Genomic DNA, 22,762 nt, shown 5'->3' with positions numbered 1-22,762 from the left:
AAACAGTCAGCCATTGTGATCCATGTGTTGGGTACCTCGGTACCTCACTCGGATGGAATGAATGATGATCCGACGGCAGATAAGGTTTTAGGTTGCCCGGGGCTTAGTAAGTAGTTAAGGTTCCAGCCTTACGATCATAACAACGCTGAATGTCTCTGCTGGTGGATCAGGCAAACAGCCTCGACAGGTCTTCGATATCATGGTTGTTTAAGAAAAGTTCCAACACTACCGCTGAACCGATGGGCGGCATAATTATATCTGTTATTTCCTCCCTCTCCATCCTTGCCTCCGTTGTCCTCTCATCCCCTACTCAGCCTGCCACCGGCATCTTACCTCTTGTGATATGGCATGGCCTGGGAGACAGCTACGAAAATGACGGCATGAAAAGTATCGCGCAACTTGCAGAAACAACAAACCCAGGCACGCATGTCCACCTCATTCGATTCGGCGCGTCTGGGACCGAAGACCGAGATGCCACATTTTTTGGCAATGTTACTGCCCAGGTCGACGAGGTTTGCCAGACGCTGGCGTCGGATCCCGTAATAAGCAACGCCCCAGGTATAAATGCGCTTGGTTTCTCGCAGGGCGGTCAGTTCCTGAGAGCATACACTCAGCGTTGCAACAAACCTCCGGTCCACAACTTGGTCACGTTTGGCAGCCAGCACAATGGGATTGCGAGCTTTACAGCATGCAAGGATTCTGGCGACTGGCTATGCTGGAGTTTCAATGCTCTACTGCGCTTCGGAACTTGGTCTAGCATTGCTCAGTCTGGTCTGGTCCCAGCGCAGTATTTCAGAGATCCAGAGGAGCTAGACGACTACCTGAAGTACAGCAACTTTCTCGCTGATATCAACAATGAGAGAGCAGTAAAGAATACAACGTACAGGGAGAATCTGATGAAATTGAACAAGTTTGTGATGTACATGTTCAAGGATGACACTACTGTTATCCCAAAGGAGAGCGCTTTTTTCACAGAGGTCAACGCCACGTCAGGAGAACATACGAAGTTGCAGGATCGGCCAATGTATAAGGAGGACTGGCTTGGGCTGAAGGTACTGGATGAGCAGTCTCGCTTGGAGTTCCTAACGATACCTGGCCGCCATATGCAATTGAGTGAGGCTCTATTGGTGCAGGTCTTCTACCGTTACTTTGGTCCTGTAGAGAAGTCAGGGACCGAAGATGCCGGAGCCACAGATTTCAAAGTCCAGGAATAGTTATTGTAGCATTCAAAACAAATTTAATACTTCATTGCTGCAAATACATGATTTTGCTATCGGTCAGTTTATACAACTAGAATGCAACAACATCACCTGACGAATCCAGCCGGCTCAAACCTGTCGGCTTCATTAAACAAGTGGCGGGAACGATCTTTCTCGGCTTTTCGGCATCTTGACAGTTTAGCCAAGGGTCGACGGTGCCGAATGAATACGATAATCATTCTAACGGATACCATTGAGTCAGAGCATCAAACTAAGAAAATTCCTCCAAGAACACTAACATCAGCCAACACAGCATTCGACAAATACAAGCGACTACTATCATCAAGGCAGAAAGAAAAGCAGCCCGATATTATACGTCAAGAGCCACAAGAAGCACTTCTCATTATGCCGGATACAACAGTTACAACCCCAAAGACATGGGTTTGCCCCACTAGACACGGGGAGACGAATGAATTCCTGGTCTCCATGGACAAATCACTGCTTTCAATTGCCATGATGAATGAAGAATTCGAAAAAGACTATATATACTGGGCCAAATCTATGCCCAAGGAAGCACTACAGACGGCTATCGACTCCTCGCTTTGTTTCGGTCTATTCGAGCGAATCCACGATCCTACGGCAGATTGCGTGGACCATGAAGCATCCAAAATAGCACTTCCAGAACAATCTTCCCTTCTGAAGCAGATCGGGTTCGCCCGCTTGGTCACAGACAATGTAACATTCTTCTACCTTTCTGATGTGTTCGTCATGCCCGAGTACCAAGGAAAAGGACTGGGTTCATTTTTGGTCCAGTGTATCAAGGAGGTGCTGGATGGCATGAAACACTTGCGACGATTCATTCTGATGACTGGTGACAAGAATACGGGAAAGTACTATGAGAGACTGATGGACGTTAAAATGCTGGGTGAGATTGGGAATGCGTATATCCTGGGCCGCAAGGGCCCGGGGAGCTGTGTATAGGCAACATATGTACTCTGTATCTTGATGTCAATTGATTATGCATTGAATTGAAGTTGATAGGGATTATGCATTTGAATGAAGGCATAATCAATGTTAGTGCAGAGATTTGGCGCGTGTCCTCAAGCCGTTCCCAGCCGACACCCATTCAAAATTTCCACGACCGTATCTGGCATATATGTCCCATGCCATCTGCCACCGTTTAGTAGGGCGTCTATCTAAAGCCCAAAAGATGCCTGGTAGATTCTTCGGCTTTAAGTGAATTTGCTGTGACAAATGAGTTTTTTGTTCGGTTGAAAAGAGAACGAGGATAAGAGGATTACGTAAGTCAAACCACATATGTCATGTGACAGGCTTTGAGGCTCCCGATGCTTAGTAAGAGAAGGGTCAATAATACGCACCAATGGAAATTGGAGAAATAAATTATGTCAGCATATTATTAATACTTTCCCCTGCGCCGAAAGTAGAAATGGCAACTTCAACTCTTCACAACGCTGAATTACGGCATTGTTTTCAACTACGATCAACTGCGATTAATTACTAGGTCTTGCCCTCGAAGGACCCTAAGATTGAAGGACTTCGTGATGAATTCCCTAAGGAGCCACCATCCTTACTCAACTCGCCAATGAGAGGTTCCAGGCGGTGTAAATGAAACAAAAACGGGATATTGCAGCGCTGGTCCAATATCTCAGCTATTGCAAAATGCAATTAACTAAAGAGCGCTATAATATCATGGCATCTGAGTGATAGTAAAGGTCCGAGACAGCCGTAGCTCTTGATATGTCTAAGGATGGCTATCATCGTGACGTATGGAAGCTTGAGCTTCATATTCCCTAAGGATTTTGGCCAAAGGTTGCTTGATATTACTTATGCATATATGCAATTGCCGCTGTATACGGAACTTTCCGCCCGGGCAGCTGCTTACCTCTAAATGGAGTTTCCCTTTTTTTTTTTTTTTTTTTTTTTCGTTCGGTATGTTTTGATTTCTTTCTTTCTTACACTTTCTTCCCTCCCATATAAAAATTCAAACAAAATATTTCTCGCGAAAGACGCGAGCTGCTTAACCCAACTCAAGCGTCGTTCAATATTCTTAATGTCTGCCATGCAATTTGATGGTCATGAAGCAGCATTACCCCCCTTCCACCTGCTCTAAGCTCGAGTACGTGGTTAATCATATAGTGCTCCCGCCTCGCCTGCCAGGAAAGGAGGAAGTCTGTGAGGATGATGTCCAATGCGAGCTTCTAGCATTTCTTCAGGCCGCGTCTATTACCCTCAAAGCAGATTCCGATACAGAGATAAATGCCGTTGGACGTTCTATCTTCAATGTTCTCGAGATCTGCAAGGCCACCAACCTGCGTGGAAAATTAGATAAATCCTCGCTCCTGCATCAGTTCCGAAAATTCCAGCCAAATACTCCTATACTTCTTCACGTGAAAGAGCAAAATGCTGGGCTACTTATATGGAAGGATGAACGGTAAGCTTTCGCCTCCCTCCTCCAATTGGTGGTTGTTCAGACTGTTTATATCTGATTCTGCTATTATAGACATGGCGAGGAGACAGTCACTTTTGAAGCTTTTGAGGTGTCGCCAGCGTCTGAAAAAGTACTATCTGCAGAAGGCCCACTCCAATGGGATTTCCCGGGCGAAACTGTTGTTATTCCCAATACCGTGTTTATCCAACCATCATTCCAGGAGTCATTGTCCAATTTCCTAGAGAGTGCGAGCACGGAATCAATAAAGAGATTCGCTGCCGGTGTTTTGAAAGGTGGCTCAGTCGCATTCGAGAATCGTGATACCACAGATCCGGCTTTAATCACACAGATGCTCATGACTCTGCTTGAAGCAAATGGCTCTCGAACATTTCCTCCATTATTAAGGAAACGTGTCCGTGATGAAGTTTCTTGGGCTCCGGGAGGTGGCAAGCCATGGAGGAGACTGCCATTTTGGCTTGTTCTCAGGGTGGGAATTGAGCGACATCTCCATTTGCAACTTGGTGCCACGAAAGGACGAGCATACTATAAGTTCCTTCTTTGCCTCATGTTCTCGGCTATTCTAGGTTCTGGAATCGACTCACTCTCGCCAGACCTAATTTCACTGCTTACCGCTAAGCTAGCAAGACGTTTGGCAAAGCTGGAGGTCCATCGGGAGAAAGCGCTCCATAACGACAGAGTAACATATAATCGATTATTTGACAGATTTGAGCTTTTTTTCCAGACCTCTATCAGTAACGCTAGAAACCATGTTGCTGATATCTGGAATACATTCAAAAGAAGCATTCGACGCAAGATTCCACGGCTTCCACTCCATGCAGATGAAAATTCGCAATATCTTTCTCTAACAAATAGCGAGAAAGAGATTGAGAATGTGTTGTCACAATACAGAATAGATCGTTCACGGACTGCAGATAACCCATCGGCAAAAGACTTCACTCCTAAACGTTCGAACGCTTTCAAAAAGTTTGCCAACACTTATAATTCCCTTTCACAGCGAGAGAGTGTATCTAATGAAGCCTTAAAATTTCCGCACAGCTCCCCAGAAGAAACTTGCATTGAGCTGGCAGTCATGATCAGGAACTATTATAACGAGGCTGAACCAGCGTATAACGGCAATCCTGAGCAGAAGAGCATCATGATATTACACATGATGGTACTATGGGTGGAACTTGATAAATGTGCCACCAAAACTTACCCTTTACTACTCGATTATCACCCTGGGATTTCGTCGAGCCTTCTTGATGTGCTGCAGCTATCAAGCCTTAAAGATTCAATTCGTCTGAACACTGTGCAGGAGTACATAGAGACCCGATGTACGCGGAGCCTGTCCCGAAGGACAATTTTCGATGATCCAACCGAAGGATGTTTTGCTGAAAGATATTTTGATTTATCAGAAGATTCCTTGAGGCTTCAAAACCTCCGCTCAACGATTGAATCCCAAGCGCAGAAGAATTATGACAGAAAAGTACAGGAGTGGCAACAAAAAAGTGAGATATTCGAGGCTCTGCAGAAGAAAATTACAGTATCTTCCTGCACTTATATTACCAATCGGCATGGAGGGGTAGACCATGACAAAAATTGTGAAAAGTGCGACAACCAACATCGTGCCAACCGCATGACTATCCAAATCCATGAACACCCACTTCCAGAAAATCCAGTCCATGCTAGGGCGGTGGTGTTTGAGCTACAATGTCCAGAGGCATTCAAGTCCTATCGTAACGCAACCTGGCTACTATTTGGTATCGTGGCGTGCCCTCACGAACAACCCCCAGCGTATCCAAGGTTATTGGTATCAGAGTATCGAGAGCTTAGTAAGTTTTTTACTGGAAGTTCAGAGGGAATTGTGCTTGCATCGACCACAAAATCTTTGCTATCTACCCACTACAGAGGAGTTTACTTCCCAGTCAGGCTGGAAGACATATGCTTCGACAATAATCTAAGGGTTAGATATTATGATACCACCCATAACATCTTTCCTAATAGGCAAAGCCATGTTTCAAGCGTTTCCCACCATCTTCAGATGCCCAACTTGACAAACTCACCATTCTCATCCATAGCACCTCCAGGTAGTTTGTCTGGCTCTTCGTCCTATGAAATTTTAGCCAGTCAGTCTTCCTGTCCGCCGGGACTGAATGTCCACGAATTCACGGCGTATAAGTCTCTTTTCTCTGGCGTGGTCAGACGTTGGCCTACAATCCTTATTGAACTTGGTTCCTCAAACTTGAACTTCAGCACTAAAGGCCCTTGTACGTTGATTTGTCAACTTGCAATACAGGCAGGACCGAGAGATACGAACGATGTTTTTCGAGTGGTACACAAGATCTTCCGTGATGAGACTTTCTGTAACCGACTAATCAAATTACTCGAAGAAAGACTAATTGGGATTGCATTGAACTGGCGTGAGACTGATTGCATGGAGATGTTGATTACCTTGATACTCCGGCTATGCGCCTTATCCCCACTGAGAACCCTTGACAAGGCCATCACCTTACTGAAAACGATTCAAGAGACCCTTTTGAAATGGATCCGGCTGTTGCGTAAGGAAATTTGTGCTGCTTGTGAGCCAGACATGATTGAAAATTATTCCGACTTTGCTTTCACCGTTGCCCTGTTACTGAGGAGGACGTTTGCGGTATACCCTGAGAATACTCCTATATACACGGGAAACATGGCTGAAAATGACATACGATGCTTTATAGAGGCTTCTATCTCACTTCAAGACAACATTCCCCCAGATTTGAAATCGCTATCTCATTTTCAGTGGCGTGCGCTCATTCGAGATTTGAAAATGGTATACAGGATGCGTCCAATACTATTACAATCTTTGAAAAATCACCCTGGAAGTCTAGGTGCTGTCTTAACAGATATTTGGGCACAAAACACACTTTTGCTAGGGCAAATGTCCAGCCTTCAGCTTCTAGACGGCGACGAATGGGCTCAGCTTGTGATAAACCCGACAAGTCAGACAAAAAGACAAGTTGTGCATTTTCATTTCCTTGAAGGCCATTTACTTGTCGACGGCGAACCACTAGCCACGCTCCCTGCAAATTACAGAAACGCCATGGTCCTCGATCGTCTGTTTGGAAACCAAAGGCTTCAGGTCTACCCGTCGTCGCTCCATGGAATGTCATACGTCCTTCCGTCTGAAGTCAAGGAGCAAAGAATCCATATTGGTTTCCGTGATGGTAAGCCCTTTGTCCGAGCCGAGAGTAGGCGCACGATTTACGAATTCATCCCTTATGAAATATTCGGAGACAGGAGAAACTTTGACCTCCCGGGCTCCTTGGTTGAAAATTGCATTCACTGGCTTGATTTAAAGTCTGGGACTATCAAAATCAGGCGGAAACCTGATATATGGTACGATAAGGACAGTTACTGGGAAGTCGACTTCTACAATCGAAAAGCTCGTCGCCGCACAGTTACTTTGATTGATCCCCATAGTCAGTTATTCCGTCTTATTGCCAACGTATTTGATGGATTTGAGCACCCCGGGTACATCACCATATATCAGCCTGCATCGAAAAACTTATCTGTGGAGTTACGCCGCTTGGAACTCGACTTTATCGTTACTAAACGCGGGCTACTTAGATGCAAGCAGCTAAACGCGTTAATCGACATGAATCAAGATGCAGGCACTTGGTATGGGTTGAAAAGCAAGCTTGTGCTACGCGACGTGATTGATAACGAACAGCGCAGCATCATTGTTCCCATGGGCCCACTGCAATGTACGAGAAATGGGATCCATGTCAGTGTCTTTGCTGAAAACCTTGGAACTTATGGCCGGTTCTTCATAAATACATCCCTTGGAAGACTAGATTGCCCGGTCGAACCATGGACTTTATACGCCAAAGCTCAGTTTCATGCATATACCTCTTTTGTTTTACCGGATGAGCTGACAGGGCGTACTGGAACAGAAGAAGCGGTTCACTGTCTGAAGTCAAGTTACAGCCAGCCGTGGACTACGTTGAATCCCGGCCCACTTGGGACTCTTCAAACTGTTGCACTTCTGGCCCCAACCAGGATTTATTATCCTCCTGGTTCCAAGACTGTTCAGCACACAATATGGAATGAGAATCTAACACCATGGATTCAACACGAAATCTTTTCATCACTGGTTGAGAAGATTTTGGAAACAGAAAGAACGCTTAGGCAATTCGGTAACAAAGAGATCGATCAACCGGCAGTTCGGCCTGCCAGTGATGATTTTTTGATGATTCGGGCATATAGGAGGAGAAATATCTACCAGCGGCCGAATGCCGGCTTTGACGATCTACCAGTTGTGAAGGATGAAGTTTACAACCCGAGAGATCGATTCCAGGCAGTCCGACGTCGTTCTAACGTGTTCGAAATAAGTAGTTTGGTGAAAAACTGGTCAACAAACACAGGGTCTCATGCTGATTTAATCCGAAGCATGGAATCCTGGCCTACAATTGGAGGGTATAGTACAGTTTTCGATAAGGTGCTCCTCAGCGATATGCTTGACATACAGTTTGACGTGTCATGGGGTTCCCTCGTCAATTTCTGCCGTGATTCGGAGGAGAAAAATAAATACAATCTCATGATGACGATGGCTCTTATGTCGTTTTCCAATTCCGCCGACATGGAAATCATACGTACTTTGCTGCTTTTCGCCACTATTCCAAGCCTAAAGTCCCTGATACCACCAAATTGGGTTCATTATAAACATTTTCGTTATAATCAACAACCTAGTGTGCTATACCTGAGAAGACTGATTAATAATTGCTGTGTTCCATACGCTGGGGACGAACGGGGACTTTTACCATTTAACATCAAGACTAGAAAGAGATTTGAAGCTGCTGAAAGAGAGCACGAGAAACAAGTTGAGGCGAATGCAATCGCATTTTCAGAGTATATCTTTGCTCAATGGCCTTGCCTTGAGCCAACAATCCAGGGAATGCTCGATCTTCCGCTGTTAAATGTCCACTTAGCCTTAAAGGTCATTCTCCCTGATTGGTCTCGGCTATTCCAGAATTTAGAACTTTCTAACTATCTTGCCAAAGTTCAGGCCACTTTGGTTTCTGGTAACTTTGGAAAGTTTGAGCAATTCGACTGCTGCATAAAATCCGTGGGTTCAGAAATATTTCCCACTGGGTTTCGAGGACAGGATATCCCCACACTTGCGAGCGATCTGCTACACAAAGCTTGCACGCTTTATACCCATGAATTCCACCACACGAAAAAAGCCATTACTACATACAAGGCCTCCCAGGAGGAGGGTATCAGACGCGTTTTTACCAGTTCCGACAACCCACCAAGTCTTCCACCACAAAGCATAGGCTTTACACACATTCTCGAGCTGGAGGAAATAATTGGTAAAATCAAAGATTCTCCCTCATTGGTTAGACAGCAATACGGACATGACTTGATGACCAGCCTTGAGGCATTGAGAAGTGTAAAAAGCGCCAATGATATCCCAGTTGGAAAAGAATTTGATGAATCCACAATTTATACAAACATTGGGTCAGCGACACAAAAGGTTGAATCCCATGCCAAACACCTTAGGTTGGCCCTCAATAAAGATGATTTGCGCTTCCGCTGGCTACATCCTGCAGGTCTATGGCCTTGCATGACAATGGTTACCCTCCTTGAACATCTTCGTTCCACTTTCAAAGGAAAATTTGGAGCTGGGATGAAAGAGACCCTTATCGCGCTAGCGGTCGAAATTATTCACAGACAACGCTTTATTAGAATTAAGAATGCATTTTTACGAAGAAAGGATAGGGTGCTTGAAGAGGAAAAAATTATATGCCCCATTCTAACTGGGATCCTTCGCTTCATCCAGATTGGCTGCTATTACAAATTGATGCCGATATTTGTATTCGGCCTAACCAAGTCGAGGTTGCACATGCAACAATTACTCCATCTTCGCACGCAAATGCTGTTTTGCAGATGAACATGGGACAAGGTAAGAACTCTCGCGTTGGGATAGAACAGCTTCGGCCCTTAATTCTTGAGGGATAATTTTCTTGTAGTGAAAGTTGATAGTGTGGCAGGTTATTGGGTTATTTAACTGATATCTTGGAATCTAGGTAAAACTTCTTGTATCATCCCTATGGTTGCTGCTGTTCTATCGGATACCACGAAACTTCTACGAGTAGTTGTACCTAAGGCATTGTTGCTTCAAACTTCACAGGTCCTTCAGGGGAAACTCGGGGGGCTGGTCGGTCGGGAAATACGACATATACCATTCTCCCGCAGAACACCAACAAGTACAGATATGATCAATAGTTACCTCAAACTTCACAAAGATGTCATATCATCTGCTGGTGTTATCGTGGCTCTTCCAGAGCACATGATGTCCTTTCAGCTGAGTGGTCTCCAGAGATTGGTTGACAACAAGCTGCCTGAAGCACGGAGAATGATCAAAATTCATGATTGGATGCAGACAGTTTGCCGTGATGTTTTGGATGAATGTGATTTTACACTTGCTCCTCGGACACAACTCATTTATCCTAGCGGCACGCAGAGCACAGTTGATGGTCACCCTCATAGATGGCAAACTGCAGAGAAACTGTTGGAACTCGTCTCGGGTCACATTTGGGGAATTTGGCAAAGATACCCTGGAAGTATCGAGGTGATTCAACGCCCTAAAGGCGGCTTCCCAATTGTTTACTTCCTACGCAAAGATGCAGAGGAAGCTTTGATGTCCCATGTAGTTAGGGACATCATCGACGGTGGAACTTCTGTAATACCTGTCCAAGGCTGTTGCCGTTCCGAAATTATGGACATCAAAGCGTTCATTTCAGAAGCGTCGATATCCCCTAAGACTGTTAAGCGAGTATCGTCTTTATTCCCTGATAACTCAGCTGCAAGACAAAATATCTATCTGTTGCGTGGGCTTCTAGTTCATCGCATATTACTACTGACCCTCAAGAAGCGCTGGAATGTCCAGTACGGCCTTCATCCCTTGAGAGATCCTATCGCAGTCCCATTCATTGCAAAGGGTGTTCCATCTGAACAAGCTGAATGGGGACACCCTGACGTCGCTATACTCTTTACCTGTTTAGCATTCTATCTTGGTGGTTTGGAGCTTTCGCAAGTGAGGCAATGCCTTGATGATCTAATGAAATCCAGCGACCCGTCGACCATATATGAACAATGGATCACCAATTCGGAGAAGCTCCCTAAAATTCTTCAAGATTGGAACTCGATAAACACCGAGGATGAGTCCCAAGTCTATCAACTTTGGAGCCACCTCCGCTACCAAATGCCCCTCATCAACTATTTCCTGAACCAGTTCGTATTTCCAAAATATGCGAAGCAATTCAAAGTGAAACTGCAGGCTTCAGGATGGGATATTCCACTGTCATCACCTCACGCAAATATTGGAACAATGACAACAGGGTTTAGTGGAACGAATGACAACCGTACAATTCTTCCATTGACAATCAAACAACAGGACCTTAGTTCCCTAGTACACACAAATGCTGAAGTCCTAACTTTTGTTCTTCGGGCCCGTAACTACGTTGTTGCTAAAGATGCTGAGGGGAAGCGTTTGACAGAAGAGGGGCTCCTAGCTCTTTTGAAGCGTATGGAAATACGCATATTGATAGATGCAGGTGCCCAAATACTGGAGATGGATAATCTGAGCCTAGCAAAAGTGTGGCTAAAAGTGGACCATAGCGCCCCGGCAGCGATGTATTTCGACCCTGAGAACAAGCCTTATATCATATATCGCAACGGCTATCGGGTTCCTCTTCTAGCTTCACCTTATGCAGAGAACCTGGCGGATTGCCTTGTGTATCTTGACGAAGCCCATACTAGAGGAACAGATTTAAAGATCCCAGCAGATGCAGTTGGGGCCCTTACACTAGGACTAGGGCAAACGAAAGACCACACAGTACAAGGTAAGCTTCACTCAAGTTCTCTGCATAAGAAAGAGAGGTGATCTAACTATACGTAGCTGCCATGAGGCTAAGACAACTCGGTACTACACAGTCGATTACATTTTTTGCCCCCCCTGAGGTTCATCATAGCATACTCGATTCTCGGAAACTCCCATCCTCTGCTCCTGTAACCGCTGCTGACGTTATCTACTGGCTTTTGGTTCAAACCTGCATTGGAATTGAGCAAATCCAGCCCTTATACTTCTCACAGGGGATGGACTTCTGCCGTCGGAGGCAAGCTGCTGTGGATGCTCCTAAATATTTGACCGACCAGGCCCAACGGCAGCAATATTGCAAAGCTCTCCAGCAGGAGGAAATGCAAACCTTGCAAGAGCTTTTCAGGCCAATTGCAAAAGTGAAGTCAAAGGCTGCCGTCGCTGCCTATGCCCCTCACATTGCAACACATGTCAAGGTCCTTGAGCACCGGAAGAAAGGATTTCAGGATTTTGGAGACGCTGTTCACAGCTCCGCTCTACAGGAAGTAGAACAAGAACGGGAGGTTGCATATGAAGTTGAAGCCATTCGAGAAGTTCAAAAAGTCCCGCGTTTTAAGGCATTAAACTTCCCCGGCATTCACGAAGATATTGAATTATTCTGTCGTATGGGGACGCTGACAAGCTATTCCTCAGCGTACCAGCAGGCGTTCATTGCTTTGAGAAATACCGGAATCGGTCAGAAACATGGTGTAAACTCATGTGCTACTTCGTCAAAATTGTTTCTTTCCAAAGAATTCTTCAAAACCGTACGGTTACCTGTTGGCGAGTACAACGATAACTACATGGTAAGTAGCCTCGGATGCAACTTCAAAGGGGAATATGCCTTGGTCCTGTTAGATGTAGCTGTTAACTTTCTTTCCAGCGTCAAGTGAATTGGATATTATGGAATCCCACTATAGAAGCTGCCCTTGTCGTCATTCCTGAAGAAGCAGAGCTGCTGATTCCACTTCACCAAAACGCAAAACACCTTCACACTCGACTATTGACCTACGCTGCTCCTGTAACCCGTGGAATGCTACACTTTAGCAATTTGGACTTTTACTCCATGCCGCCATTGCCTGAAAATTGGAAAGCACCCCTCTGGCTTACCGTTGAGCTTGGGATTTTAGCTGGTCGGGTATACTTTGATTATTCTGAATACGAATCTATCTGCCACTATCTTGGACTTACAAGCTCACCAGTCGAAACTGCTCCAAGCCGTGAGGAGAGCGAAGTGGAATCCAAGGAACCAACACAGGACATGGATGGAGAGAGTGTCACCCAGGCCAATAATCTTACATTTACTCCCAAACCATTGTCTTTCCTCCAGGAGTGGCTAGCTCTAAGGCGAAAGGGCCAGGATTTTAGCAACACGCCAATGGGATATATATGCCAGGGCAAAATACTAAACGAAAGGAGCCCTTTTTTCTCTTCAGGCCGGGATATTCGAGTGAATGTTCCAAAGCTCAAAGCTACTGATGGCAGCTCCGATGGAGGGAATGTCGAAAGTCCTGAAGCGAGCGACTACGAACCAGAAGATATTGAAGATCAAAGACGAGAATCGACTGGGAAAAGGGAAATATTTACGGATGACAGCAGTGAAAGCGACTATCATGATGATGCCATTGAGTGAGGTTGACGATTCATGGACACTGGGTGAATTTTTAAGAATAGCTAGTTAACTAGTTAGTTAGTTATCGCTGGCTGAAAATGAACAAAAAAAAAAAAAAAAAAAAAAAAAAAAGAAATAGAAAAACTTTGTAGATAGTATAGATGTACGAATACCAGAATATCAGAGCCAGTAAGTCTTCTTTGCACTCAAATTGGTTGTCACAAGAACTATATTCAATTAACTACTGCCAGAAACTAGCATTTGACCAAGAAGCCCCAACTTCGTGACTAGTTAACTAGTTGGCATTTGACCACTGTGAAGCCAATTTCTCAACAACAACTAATCTGATGCCTCACAGCTTTCAGCAGATGGGAAATATATAATCATTCTATACAGAAAAGATAAATGGCTCAGTCAGGGGCAGAACTATTCTCAACATCTTGGACCTTGCATCGGCTTTCGCCTCTGTATCATGGCCAGGACAGCAAAAGCTCGCTCCTGGAGGCGCCACATTGTATCCGCGCCTACGCCAATCGGCTTCGCGATACTCTCACAGGAAATGTGCTAGGCGGAATCGTACAGACTTCAACGCTCTCTCCCAGTATAGGTGGGCTCGATGATATCCTTGCTAGAGCCGGTGCGCTCAAGGAATGCAAGTGGGCGAATATCCCGACCTGGAGTTACTGGAATGAAGAGCATTCTATACTGGAAGATCCAGATCAGGAGGCTTCCTTGACGCTTACTCCGGATCAATCTGCTGGAATTCTCATCAACCTACAATATGAGAATGCAGCTTATAAGGCTGCCCTTCTGGCCGGTCCGGATGGGTATCGCCATGAGGGAGATGAGAGGCCAGAGGGCACCACATTTCTACCGCTGCTAGTCACTCGAATGCCCAACGCGCTGAGACAATCTCTACTTTCCTTTTTATCCGAGACCTTTGATACTCGAATTTCTGTTCTACGACTCCCGTCAAGCTTCTTATGCAGCGCTTTTGAGAGATACCTGGCTACGCTGAACCGGACTGCCAGTCGAACGAAGAAACACGCGGCGCACCAGACAGCGGCATCAAAAGTGGAATCACGCGCGTTCATAGAGTCTATCATGAAAGAAGTGCAACTGACTCTCTCATTTCCACCGCCGATTTCTTCAGATCTTAAGTCACTGGATATACATATTCCACGAGATTCCCTCGGCGCTTTCTATGACCATGGCCTTGGGAGTCTTGAAGTTGAAAGTAATAAGAAGTGCATCGAGAGGGGTGTCCCTTCAGCACCGTTCTTAAAAGCTTTGTCGGAATACTTCGATCATAATCTTGCTATGAAATTGGATCTAAGAGAGTTTACGGGACGAGATAGCTCATCAACAGGAGACTCCAAAGGCCAAAATATAAAGCTAACGAAGGTCTCCTGCGGCGCGTTCGTGCTTGGTTCGGAGGGCCGAATTAAATTTCTAGCTAATCCGGGACGCACCATCCTCCTGGATGACTCCGACGAGGAAGAAGGCGATGGTATTGACGTTGATGAAAGGGAGAAGCGGTTGGTATGGAAAGCAAATGAAGAGTTATTGCGTCTTTTAATTGCAAGGGCCACGGGACAGTGGAAGGATAATGATCGTTGACCTTAAGTCGATGTACAATACTCTCGAAATGAACTTTACTGTCAATGACATTGTGGAGGATAGGGTATATTCTCTAAAAATTATCTGCAGAAAAGGATCAAGTCAAGACAAACAAGTTATATATAGTCAACGCTAATAACGGGGTATACATAAACCATGGCTCTCTTTTGTAGACAAACCCATCAAAGCATGTAACAACCATCACTCGTAGTTAATATACTCTGTCTCCGCCAGCTGGAGGGCGTTTTCGACAGTAGACACGAAATGGGATATGCCGCCACACGTATCAATTATGCCACTCTTCTCCATCATTTGGAACACTTCACTCCCAGGAAGCGGGATGCGGCAGAAAAACACCCGCACGCCATGAGAGACGTATTCTTCGACTATTTCACTGAGCACCTGCACGCCTGACCCGTCGATGCTCGTTACGCCGTGAATATCAAAGATGATATTCTTGTTGTGCTCTGGGGGTCTAACACGAGGCAGTGCAGGGTGTGCCGCGTTTGTGCCGTAGAACTCCAGCCGGCGTAGTCTGTTCTTTAGATCGCCAGTATTGGCAAAGGTAAGTGGTTCGGGGATTTTCACGATTAGCGAGCCCGCAACGTACTCGACACGCTCAGGATGAACTTCAGCGTTCTCAAAACGGTCTCTGGTCCCGTGTACTTTGCCCAAGATTTGAATACGTGGCTTCGTGGCGTGGCGGACTATTTGAAGGAGAGAGAGACCCAACCCAAGGGCGATACCAAGGTATAGGGAATAAAAGAAGGTAGAGAAAAAGATGAGTAGCATCAGAACGAGCTCTGACCAACCACGTATTCTAATAAAAAAGCGGATGTCTTCAGGGCATTCCTCTATGAGTGAGAAGGAAACAACCGAAATCAAGGCAGAAAGAACCGCCATCTAGCTGGGAGGTTAGTACACCGTCGATAGGCAAGGCGAAAATAACTGACATACCGGGAGATAATAAAAGTATGGAAGCAGCCAGATCACGGATGCTAAAGTAATCAGGGCAACGAATATTCCGGCCATGGGTGTTTTGGCACCGGTCAAGGCACTCAGCTTGCTTCGACCATATCCACCAAATGCGGGAAGACCCAGGAAGCACCCGCCAACCATATTGGCGACGCCCAACGCGACGAGTTCACGATTTGGACTATAGGTCATGCCTTCGATCCCACCCTTACTTGCGGATCTGATGCCCTTTGCGGCGACGGAGGACTCGAAAAACCCCAGAAGAGATATGATAAATGAGGTGCTCATGGCATTGCGTATATGCTCTAGCTTGTCTGTCTGGAACGGCCACTCGAACCTGAACAAGTTGCTGGTGCCCTTGATGTTTCCAAGAATAACAAGCCCCTTTTTATCCCACTCTAGTGCCCAGGTCAAGACCGCAGACAGAACGACAACTATGAACTGGTCCGGGAAAAAGACTACTCCCGGATACCGCGGTTGCAGGTGCTTCTTCAGTATCCTGGCAACAAGTTAGTAATTATTCGTATGTATAGATAGCCATCAAGAATAACTAACCTGAAGACCATGATAATGGCAATGGTGCTGAATGAAACAGCGCATGTAAGACCATGGCTGTAATGTACATTCTGGATCAAGAACATCAACTTCTCCGCGGAACTGCCGTATGTACCAAGCAGGACCTCTCTGGCTCTGTCACTCAGCCCCATCTCAGGCACGAGTTGGTCAACCATGATCATGAACCCGATAGCACTGATAAACCCTCTGAGGAACGGACGGCTGAGGACATTATCCACAAATCCCAGGCGTGTGATTCCTCCAATTAGGGTCATGGCACCTGCCATGCCCACCACAATTCCAGAAATCGCAGCATTACCACGAGGATCGTCGTCGATGCCTTTCCCGTCCTCGACTGTACTTCGAACGACAGCGCCTACCATGAGAGAACCGGCTGCCTCGGGTCCCACGATCAAGAGCGGGCTGCTACCGAAGATGGAGTATATGAACGGGTGGAAAATAAACGAGTATAGGCCATTGATGGCGGGTATATGGGCAACATTGGATGCCAGCGAGAGGCACATGGGAACGTAGACAGAGCAGACCGTCAAGGCCGAGATGAAGTCACCGCGGAGGTAAGACCAGCGGTACTGCGTTATCCAGTTGAAGAACGGCACATAATATGCGAGGTACCTATATGGCAAATTGATACGTTAGCTCATTGTTTGATATCATCATCCAGATTCTGCTGTTGGGGGATATGACTGCATTTCATTACTGGTATAAGGGAGACCATACATAGCCCTTTGGTTTTTCAGGCCATGGGCCTCCGCTAGTTGTTTTGTGACGGATTTTCCGCCGCTAGGAGCGGAAGAGATGCCATCTCTGCCCTGGAGGTATCCTGCTTCAGAGATCTGGCTGCTCTCCCCGTAGCTCTGAGTAGATGCCGGGGTGAAAGTGCCATGGGTGCGACTGCGAGCATCACCAGGCTGCTGGCTGGAAGCATGGGAGTCAAGAAGCCTGGAGCTGGCACTGACATCACTGTTCTCAGGCGGGTTATTCATCACGACGGCCTGCGGTTGCAGTGATTTTTTTTTATTTTTAATTTTTTTTTTTTTTTTATTTCGCTATCCTCCAGCTTATGGACGGGGCAAGGCTAGGGTGATATATACCCAGGAATCTAGTTCGGGCGTTGGCCAGGCGCGGGCGTTAACTGGCTGGGCAGGGCTGGCGAACAAGCGAACATCCTTGTCTCAACCTTTGCTGTTCCTCTTATATAAGTGCAAGCGCATACACAGACACCAGCGAGCGCCATCAACGTCCATCTCCACCCTCTAGTTGCTGGGATGCAGCCAAGTCCTCGTCCTTTTGTCGCTGCGCGAGCTGTTGAGCGGCGTCTGCAATCCGGGAGTCGCTCAAATTTCCTCAAATTCTTACTGGTCGGCGCGCTGCTGACTAAGGCTGCGTCGCTTCTTTAAGCGAACCTCGCGGCGGCCGTTAAAGCGGCTATGGAAAGATCCCCGTTTAGGCCAGCGGCGACGGTGAGGCTGAATCTGTGAGTCCAAACTGGCGCAGCCTGATATTACTACACACGGGGGCAAGTCAGTGTGACGATGGCTTTTGATCCATCAATACGGAGGACCGGTATCATTGACATATGTGTTCAAAAGTGCTCGTAGATAGCTATAGCCACCCACCCCACTAGTTCGTGCGAAGGTTATGCTCAAACCGGGTAGATCTTGTATTTTTTTTACTTTCACCAACCAAGATGCACCCAAGTAGCTGCCTTTGCAATCACGCAGAAGAATAGCAAGAACAGCAGAAACTATATAGTTAGAGTCAGTCGGCTTTTCTCCTTAAAACACGCGCGGACCTGCCAAAAGCTGTGCTTATATAATCTAACCACGTGACTGTCCCACTATCCGCCAAACAAACGGAAAACGATTTTGCGATTTGCAAGGGTCGAAGACGCTGGACGAAGACAAGCAGACGACACGCCGCCGCCGAACGGACTGATCAAATCTCCTTTGACGCCCTGCCTTCACTCGGGAATACGCAAATCTTCACCGACGGGCCCTTTTCTTCAGCTCTTTCTTCCGCCACGGGGACCGTTAACGCCAGGCCAATCCTAACTTGAGCTCACAATCACCTTTTTCTAAGCCCTCTCTCTGACGCACAAGTTCGACCTGCGCACCAGCGCCCCCTCGCCAACATGTCGCTCACCAACTGTCGCTTCTACGAGGAGAAGTTTCCGGAGATTGATAGCTTTGTCATGGTCACCGTCAAGCAGGTGAATACAAATCTTGATACCCCACGTTTTTTGGTGCTGGTGGAGTGGGAGGGACGAAGTTGAAGAAGGATGCTAATAGTGGCTTATCACCGATTAGATTGCGGAGATGGGTGCATATGTCAAGCTGCTCGAGTACGACAACATCGATGGCATGATCCTACTCTCCGAGCTGTCGAGGCGACGTATCAGAAGTATACAAAAACTTATCCGAGTCGGACGTAACGAGGTCGTCGTCGTTCTGCGAGTAGACAAGGAGAAAGGTGGGTGGTTGTGTGTGATGGGTCATACCAGTTTTGATACTTCGTGCTGATAAGGGAAATGTCCTTGCCCTCCAGGTTATATCGATCTTTCGAAACGTCGAGTGTCACCTGAGGATGTCGGAAAGTGTGAGGAACGGTATAACAAGAGCAAGTCGGTACACTCGATTATGCGTCACGTTGCCGAGAAGACAAAGACCCCGATCGAAGAGCTTTACCAGCAAATCGGATGGCCCCTGAATAAGAAATACGGACATGCCAATGATGCCTTCAAGCTGTCTATCACGTAAGACAATTACTCTTCTCCCTAACATGGCCGTGGCCGTACTCGAGAATTTGCAGGCCTCGTTGCTCTAACACTACGAAATGTATAGTAATCCTGCCGTATGGGACGACGTTACCTTCCCAAGCGCCGTGGTCAAGGACGAACTCATCTCCCACATCAACAAGAGACTTACCCCTCCACCAACCAAAGTCCGTGCCGATATCGAAGTGACTTGCTTCGGATACGATGGCATTGACGCCGTCAAGGATGCCCTCCGTGCTGCTGAGGCTGTCAGCCCACAAGTAAAGGTCAAGCTCGTGGCGCCCCCGCTATACGTCCTGACGAACCACTGCCTAGACAAGACTCAGGGCGTCAAGCTGCTAGAGGAGGCGATTGAGAAGGTACAGGAGAAGATAAAGTCCAGCGGAGGTTCCTGCGTCATCCAGATGGCGCCCAAGGCTGTCACAGAGCAAGATGATGCTGACCTGCAAGCTCTCATGGAGAAGAGAGAGCGCGAGAACCAAGAAGTCAGCGGAGATGAGAGTTTCAGCGAGAGTGACGAGGGCGTTGTCGAGTAAAAAATAAAAAGTTGTACAGTTTTCCAACCCGTCTTGCCAGCCTCTTTTCTTCTTCTCCCATGCCCTTCTTCTCTTTTCTTTTTCTTATGTCTGGATTACCAGTCTGCCGCTTTAGAATATGGACCGTGGGATATAAAAAGCAACAATTTGGGCGAAGCATGAATGCGCTGCCTGGCTTCCAACCAGAGCATGTTAAGAAAGCAAACGAGCATGAAATGAACACCTACTTCAACATTCACCGTGAAGACTCCTCCTCCGCGACGGGCTAATGGCTGGCCTTTGCCTTTTGATAGCTCGGGGGAGAGAGCATGAAGGCAGCCCTTGGCCGGCAGACCCCGTAGAGACAGACCTCCCTCACGCCAATCGTATTGTCCTTTGCCAGCACCACTGCAACCTAACGGCAGCGCTCTCCATGCGCCATCGCCTTCTTCTCCAGTATTATTGTCATCCCCCGGTGTACGGTGGCGACGTCACTGGCGCATCGAGCTAGCTAGCTAGGTAGCCAAGTCACTTATTTCTAACTAAAACATGGACCAGCCCCCTCGCGGGCCAAAACACCAAGCAAGCCGGGGGTTAGAGCGAGAGAGCGAGAGAGGGAGGGAAGATCTGCCTATTTAAACGACCAGCCATCCTCCATTTGAACCCTTAACTCCCTCTTCATCTCTCGCTTGCTAGAGTGTCTGCTCCCTGTTCTCTAGCCGGACTCTCAAGATGGTTCAATGGGGCCGGTTGTTCAGTGGCGAGCCTCGTCGAGGCCGGCACCACTACCTGCAAGAAACCAGCCGATGTACGTCACTTCTCGCCAGAGCAGGCGGGCAGTCAATTGAGGCCCGGAGCACAGTCGCTAACGCCTTCTAATCGATGTTATAGTACTTCCTCGCACTCGCGACCAGGTTATCACGCCCGCTCTGCCAGCGAAGGAGGTGACAAAGGTAGCTCTGCGGCTTAAGCATCTAGTCGAGCAGGTCGTCTGCTGCGAGCTGGAGGAGAGTCTCATTACAAAGGCCAACAGCACTGTTATCACCAAGGAGGTTATCCAGACTGCCAAAGAGGCCGGTGGAGAGCAGTACCGCGCCTGTGTCGTCTTCTGCCTGCTTGTCTGCGTGCGATGGTTCAAGATCCAGGCACTGGTCGAGCTCTGGGACTCTGATCTCCACGACCTGCGCGCTGTTGCGTGCGAGATCCTTGCTAAACGAGTGTATGCTGCCGGCCCCTCCCATTTTCACTGCCGTAGATGGAAAACATATATCTAACAATTCCGGTAGGATTGAGTCAGAGGACGACCAGGACTACCTCATGCTCGAGGTGCTCCTCAAGCGGTACTCGATTCTGCGAGATGGAGAGCCGACTTCGCCCGTAAACGTTATTGAGCGTGCAGTCGATCTCCATGCATTGACTGTGATCGGGTCGGCTGGATACCAGAAGTGCATCAAGTACTTGTGGCAGGGCTGGTTGTGTCAGGACGACCAAGATCCCACCAACTTCATCGAGTACAGGGAGAGGAACAATCCTTCCTACTGGTCCCATTTCAACCCAGACAGACTCAGAGCACCAGTCTACCAGAATGCCGTCCAGGTCTTCTTCTCCATCCTCTACCTTGTCCTCTTCACCATTGTGATTAACACCGTCAATCCGACTGGCGACCTAGACGTGGCAGAATGCATTCTCTATGGCATGACTCTAGGCTTCATTCTCGACGAAGTCACCAAGTTCTGGAAAATCGGCCGTTTCTACTTTGGATTCTGGAATGCCTTCAATTCAACCCTTTACTGTCTGCTCCTGGTCTCCTTCGTCCTCCGGATAGTTGCCTTGACTCATTCAAAGGATGTCGACAACGAAACACGTAACTACTACAACCAGCTGAGCTACAACTTCCTTGCCTTTTCGGCTCCGATGTTCTGGGGTAGACTGCTCCTCTACCTGGATACCTACCGTTTCTTCGGTGCAATGCTAGTGGTCCTGAAGGTCATGATGAAGGAGAGTTTGATCTTCTTCGCCCTCTTGGCCGTTGTCATCATTGGTTTCTTGCAAGGATTTGTTGGAATGGATCAGGCAGATCCCGACAGTAACATGACTGCTGTTGTGCTTCTTCAGGGAATGGCCAATACAGTCTTGCAGAACCCTTCGTTCGATGCGTTCCAGGCCTTTGCTCCACCGTTTGGTATCCTGCTTTACTACCTATTCACTTTCGTGGTGATGGTTGGTGAGTACTATCATTTCCTTCCCTAACAAATATAGTTATCCTGCTAACCTTCTTATAAAGTTCTGCTCAATATCTTGATCGCTCTGTATAACAGTGCCTATGAGGACATTACTGGTAACGCAATTAATGAATACATGGGCCTCTTTGCCCATCGAACCCTCCAATATGTCCGAGCTCCCGATGAGAATGTCTTTATTGCCCGTATGTAGCCTTCCTCACAACTCCGGGTTACTTTCCTATCCTTTCACCTAACTAACCAACCACCCAGCACTGAACTTGATCGAAATCGTCTGTCTTATCATTCCTTTCGAATGGTGGATGCCTTCTGACCGCTATGACAAACTCAACAACTACGTCATGGGCATCATATACTCTCCTCTCCTCTTAGTTACCGCATTGCTTGAATCAGCCAATGCTCAACGGATCAGACTCAACCGTCGTCTAGGCGAAGAAGACGACGACACCCAAGAAGAATGGGAAAATGCCGCTGAATCCGCAGGGTTTGACTTCAAGAGAATTGACGACCATCCTGACACTGGTGCCTGGGATGAGGTTGTTACCAAAACTAAGCCTAATGTTGAGGTCGACCAATGTGTCTTGGAAGTTAGAGAGCTAAAGGAACAGGTCAGACAACTCACTCAGTTGGTTAATACCTTGATGGAAAGGCAGGGCATTTCTGCCGCACCGGCAAATGAAGAAAGTCAGGCCAGCCAGGAGACGAACGGGAACGCGTAAACGAGGCTGTTGCTTATTCGCATTTTTCATGTCTTTTCCCTGTCGATTAATTATCCCAGTTTATGCGTCGTATACGAGTCTGCTAATTTTTTTGTAAATTTGTCTAATCTATGTTATTATTATCCCCGATATAGTATCGCTCATCCAGAAGGTTCCCGATAGAAAGTTGGGCCACTTGAAA

At 47.1% G+C, this 22,762-nt stretch overlaps 8 protein-coding genes across 8 annotated transcripts; 7 read left to right on the top strand and 1 right to left on the bottom strand.

Moving 5' to 3' along the window:
- Positions 1–149: 149 nt before the first annotated feature.
- ARB_05715 (uncharacterized protein) lies at positions 150–1,214 on the top strand (the record flags this gene model as incomplete). Its single annotated transcript, XM_003016270.1, has 1 exon — positions 150–1,214. The coding sequence occupies one exon, from the start codon at positions 150–152 to the stop codon at positions 1,212–1,214; it is 1,065 nt and encodes a 354-aa protein (XP_003016316.1).
- A 207-nt stretch (positions 1,215–1,421) lies between these two features.
- ARB_05714 (GNAT family N-acetyltransferase, putative) lies at positions 1,422–2,180 on the top strand (the record flags this gene model as incomplete). The annotated part of the gene is made up of 1 exon (XM_003016269.1): positions 1,422–2,180. The coding sequence occupies one exon, from the start codon at positions 1,422–1,424 to the stop codon at positions 2,178–2,180; it is 759 nt and encodes a 252-aa protein (XP_003016315.1).
- Positions 2,181–3,289: 1,109 nt separating this feature from the next.
- Positions 3,290–9,583, top strand: ARB_05713 (uncharacterized protein; the record flags this gene model as incomplete). The annotated part of the gene is made up of 2 exons (XM_003016268.1): positions 3,290–3,651; positions 3,721–9,583. 2 exons carry the CDS (start codon positions 3,290–3,292, stop codon positions 9,581–9,583), a joined length of 6,225 nt encoding a protein of 2,074 aa, XP_003016314.1.
- A 159-nt stretch (positions 9,584–9,742) lies between these two features.
- Positions 9,743–13,184, top strand: ARB_05712 (uncharacterized protein; the record flags this gene model as incomplete). The annotated part of the gene is made up of 3 exons (XM_003016267.1): positions 9,743–11,537; positions 11,594–12,357; positions 12,435–13,184. 3 exons carry the CDS (start codon positions 9,743–9,745, stop codon positions 13,182–13,184), a joined length of 3,309 nt encoding a protein of 1,102 aa, XP_003016313.1.
- Positions 13,185–13,568: 384 nt separating this feature from the next.
- ARB_05711 (uncharacterized protein) lies at positions 13,569–14,783 on the top strand (the record flags this gene model as incomplete). Its single annotated transcript, XM_003016266.1, has 1 exon — positions 13,569–14,783. One exon carries the CDS (start codon positions 13,569–13,571, stop codon positions 14,781–14,783), a length of 1,215 nt encoding a protein of 404 aa, XP_003016312.1.
- Positions 14,784–14,984: 201 nt separating this feature from the next.
- Positions 14,985–17,317, bottom strand: ARB_05710 (uncharacterized protein; the record flags this gene model as incomplete). The annotated part of the gene is made up of 4 exons (XM_003016265.1): positions 14,985–15,686; positions 15,741–16,257; positions 16,314–16,946; positions 17,052–17,317. The coding sequence occupies 4 exons, from the start codon at positions 17,315–17,317 to the stop codon at positions 14,985–14,987; spliced, it is 2,118 nt and encodes a 705-aa protein (XP_003016311.1).
- A 1,148-nt stretch (positions 17,318–18,465) lies between these two features.
- On the top strand, positions 18,466–19,912 carry ARB_05709 (uncharacterized protein; the record flags this gene model as incomplete). Its single annotated transcript, XM_003016264.1, has 5 exons — positions 18,466–18,543; positions 18,641–18,803; positions 18,879–19,086; positions 19,175–19,639; positions 19,663–19,912. The coding sequence occupies 5 exons, from the start codon at positions 18,466–18,468 to the stop codon at positions 19,910–19,912; spliced, it is 1,164 nt and encodes a 387-aa protein (XP_003016310.1).
- A 442-nt stretch (positions 19,913–20,354) lies between these two features.
- On the top strand, positions 20,355–22,581 carry ARB_05708 (uncharacterized protein; the record flags this gene model as incomplete). The annotated part of the gene is made up of 5 exons (XM_003016263.1): positions 20,355–20,430; positions 20,514–20,841; positions 20,909–21,846; positions 21,907–22,047; positions 22,115–22,581. 5 exons carry the CDS (start codon positions 20,355–20,357, stop codon positions 22,579–22,581), a joined length of 1,950 nt encoding a protein of 649 aa, XP_003016309.1.
- Between the last annotated feature and the right edge of the window lie 181 nt (positions 22,582–22,762).

Source organism: Trichophyton benhamiae, assembly GCF_000151125.1.
Source record: "Trichophyton benhamiae CBS 112371 chromosome Unknown contig01145.0, whole genome shotgun sequence".
In the NCBI taxonomy this organism is placed as follows: Eukaryota; Fungi; Ascomycota; class Eurotiomycetes; order Onygenales; family Arthrodermataceae; genus Trichophyton; species Trichophyton benhamiae.
This window is presented reverse-complemented; position numbering and strand designations above follow the sequence as displayed.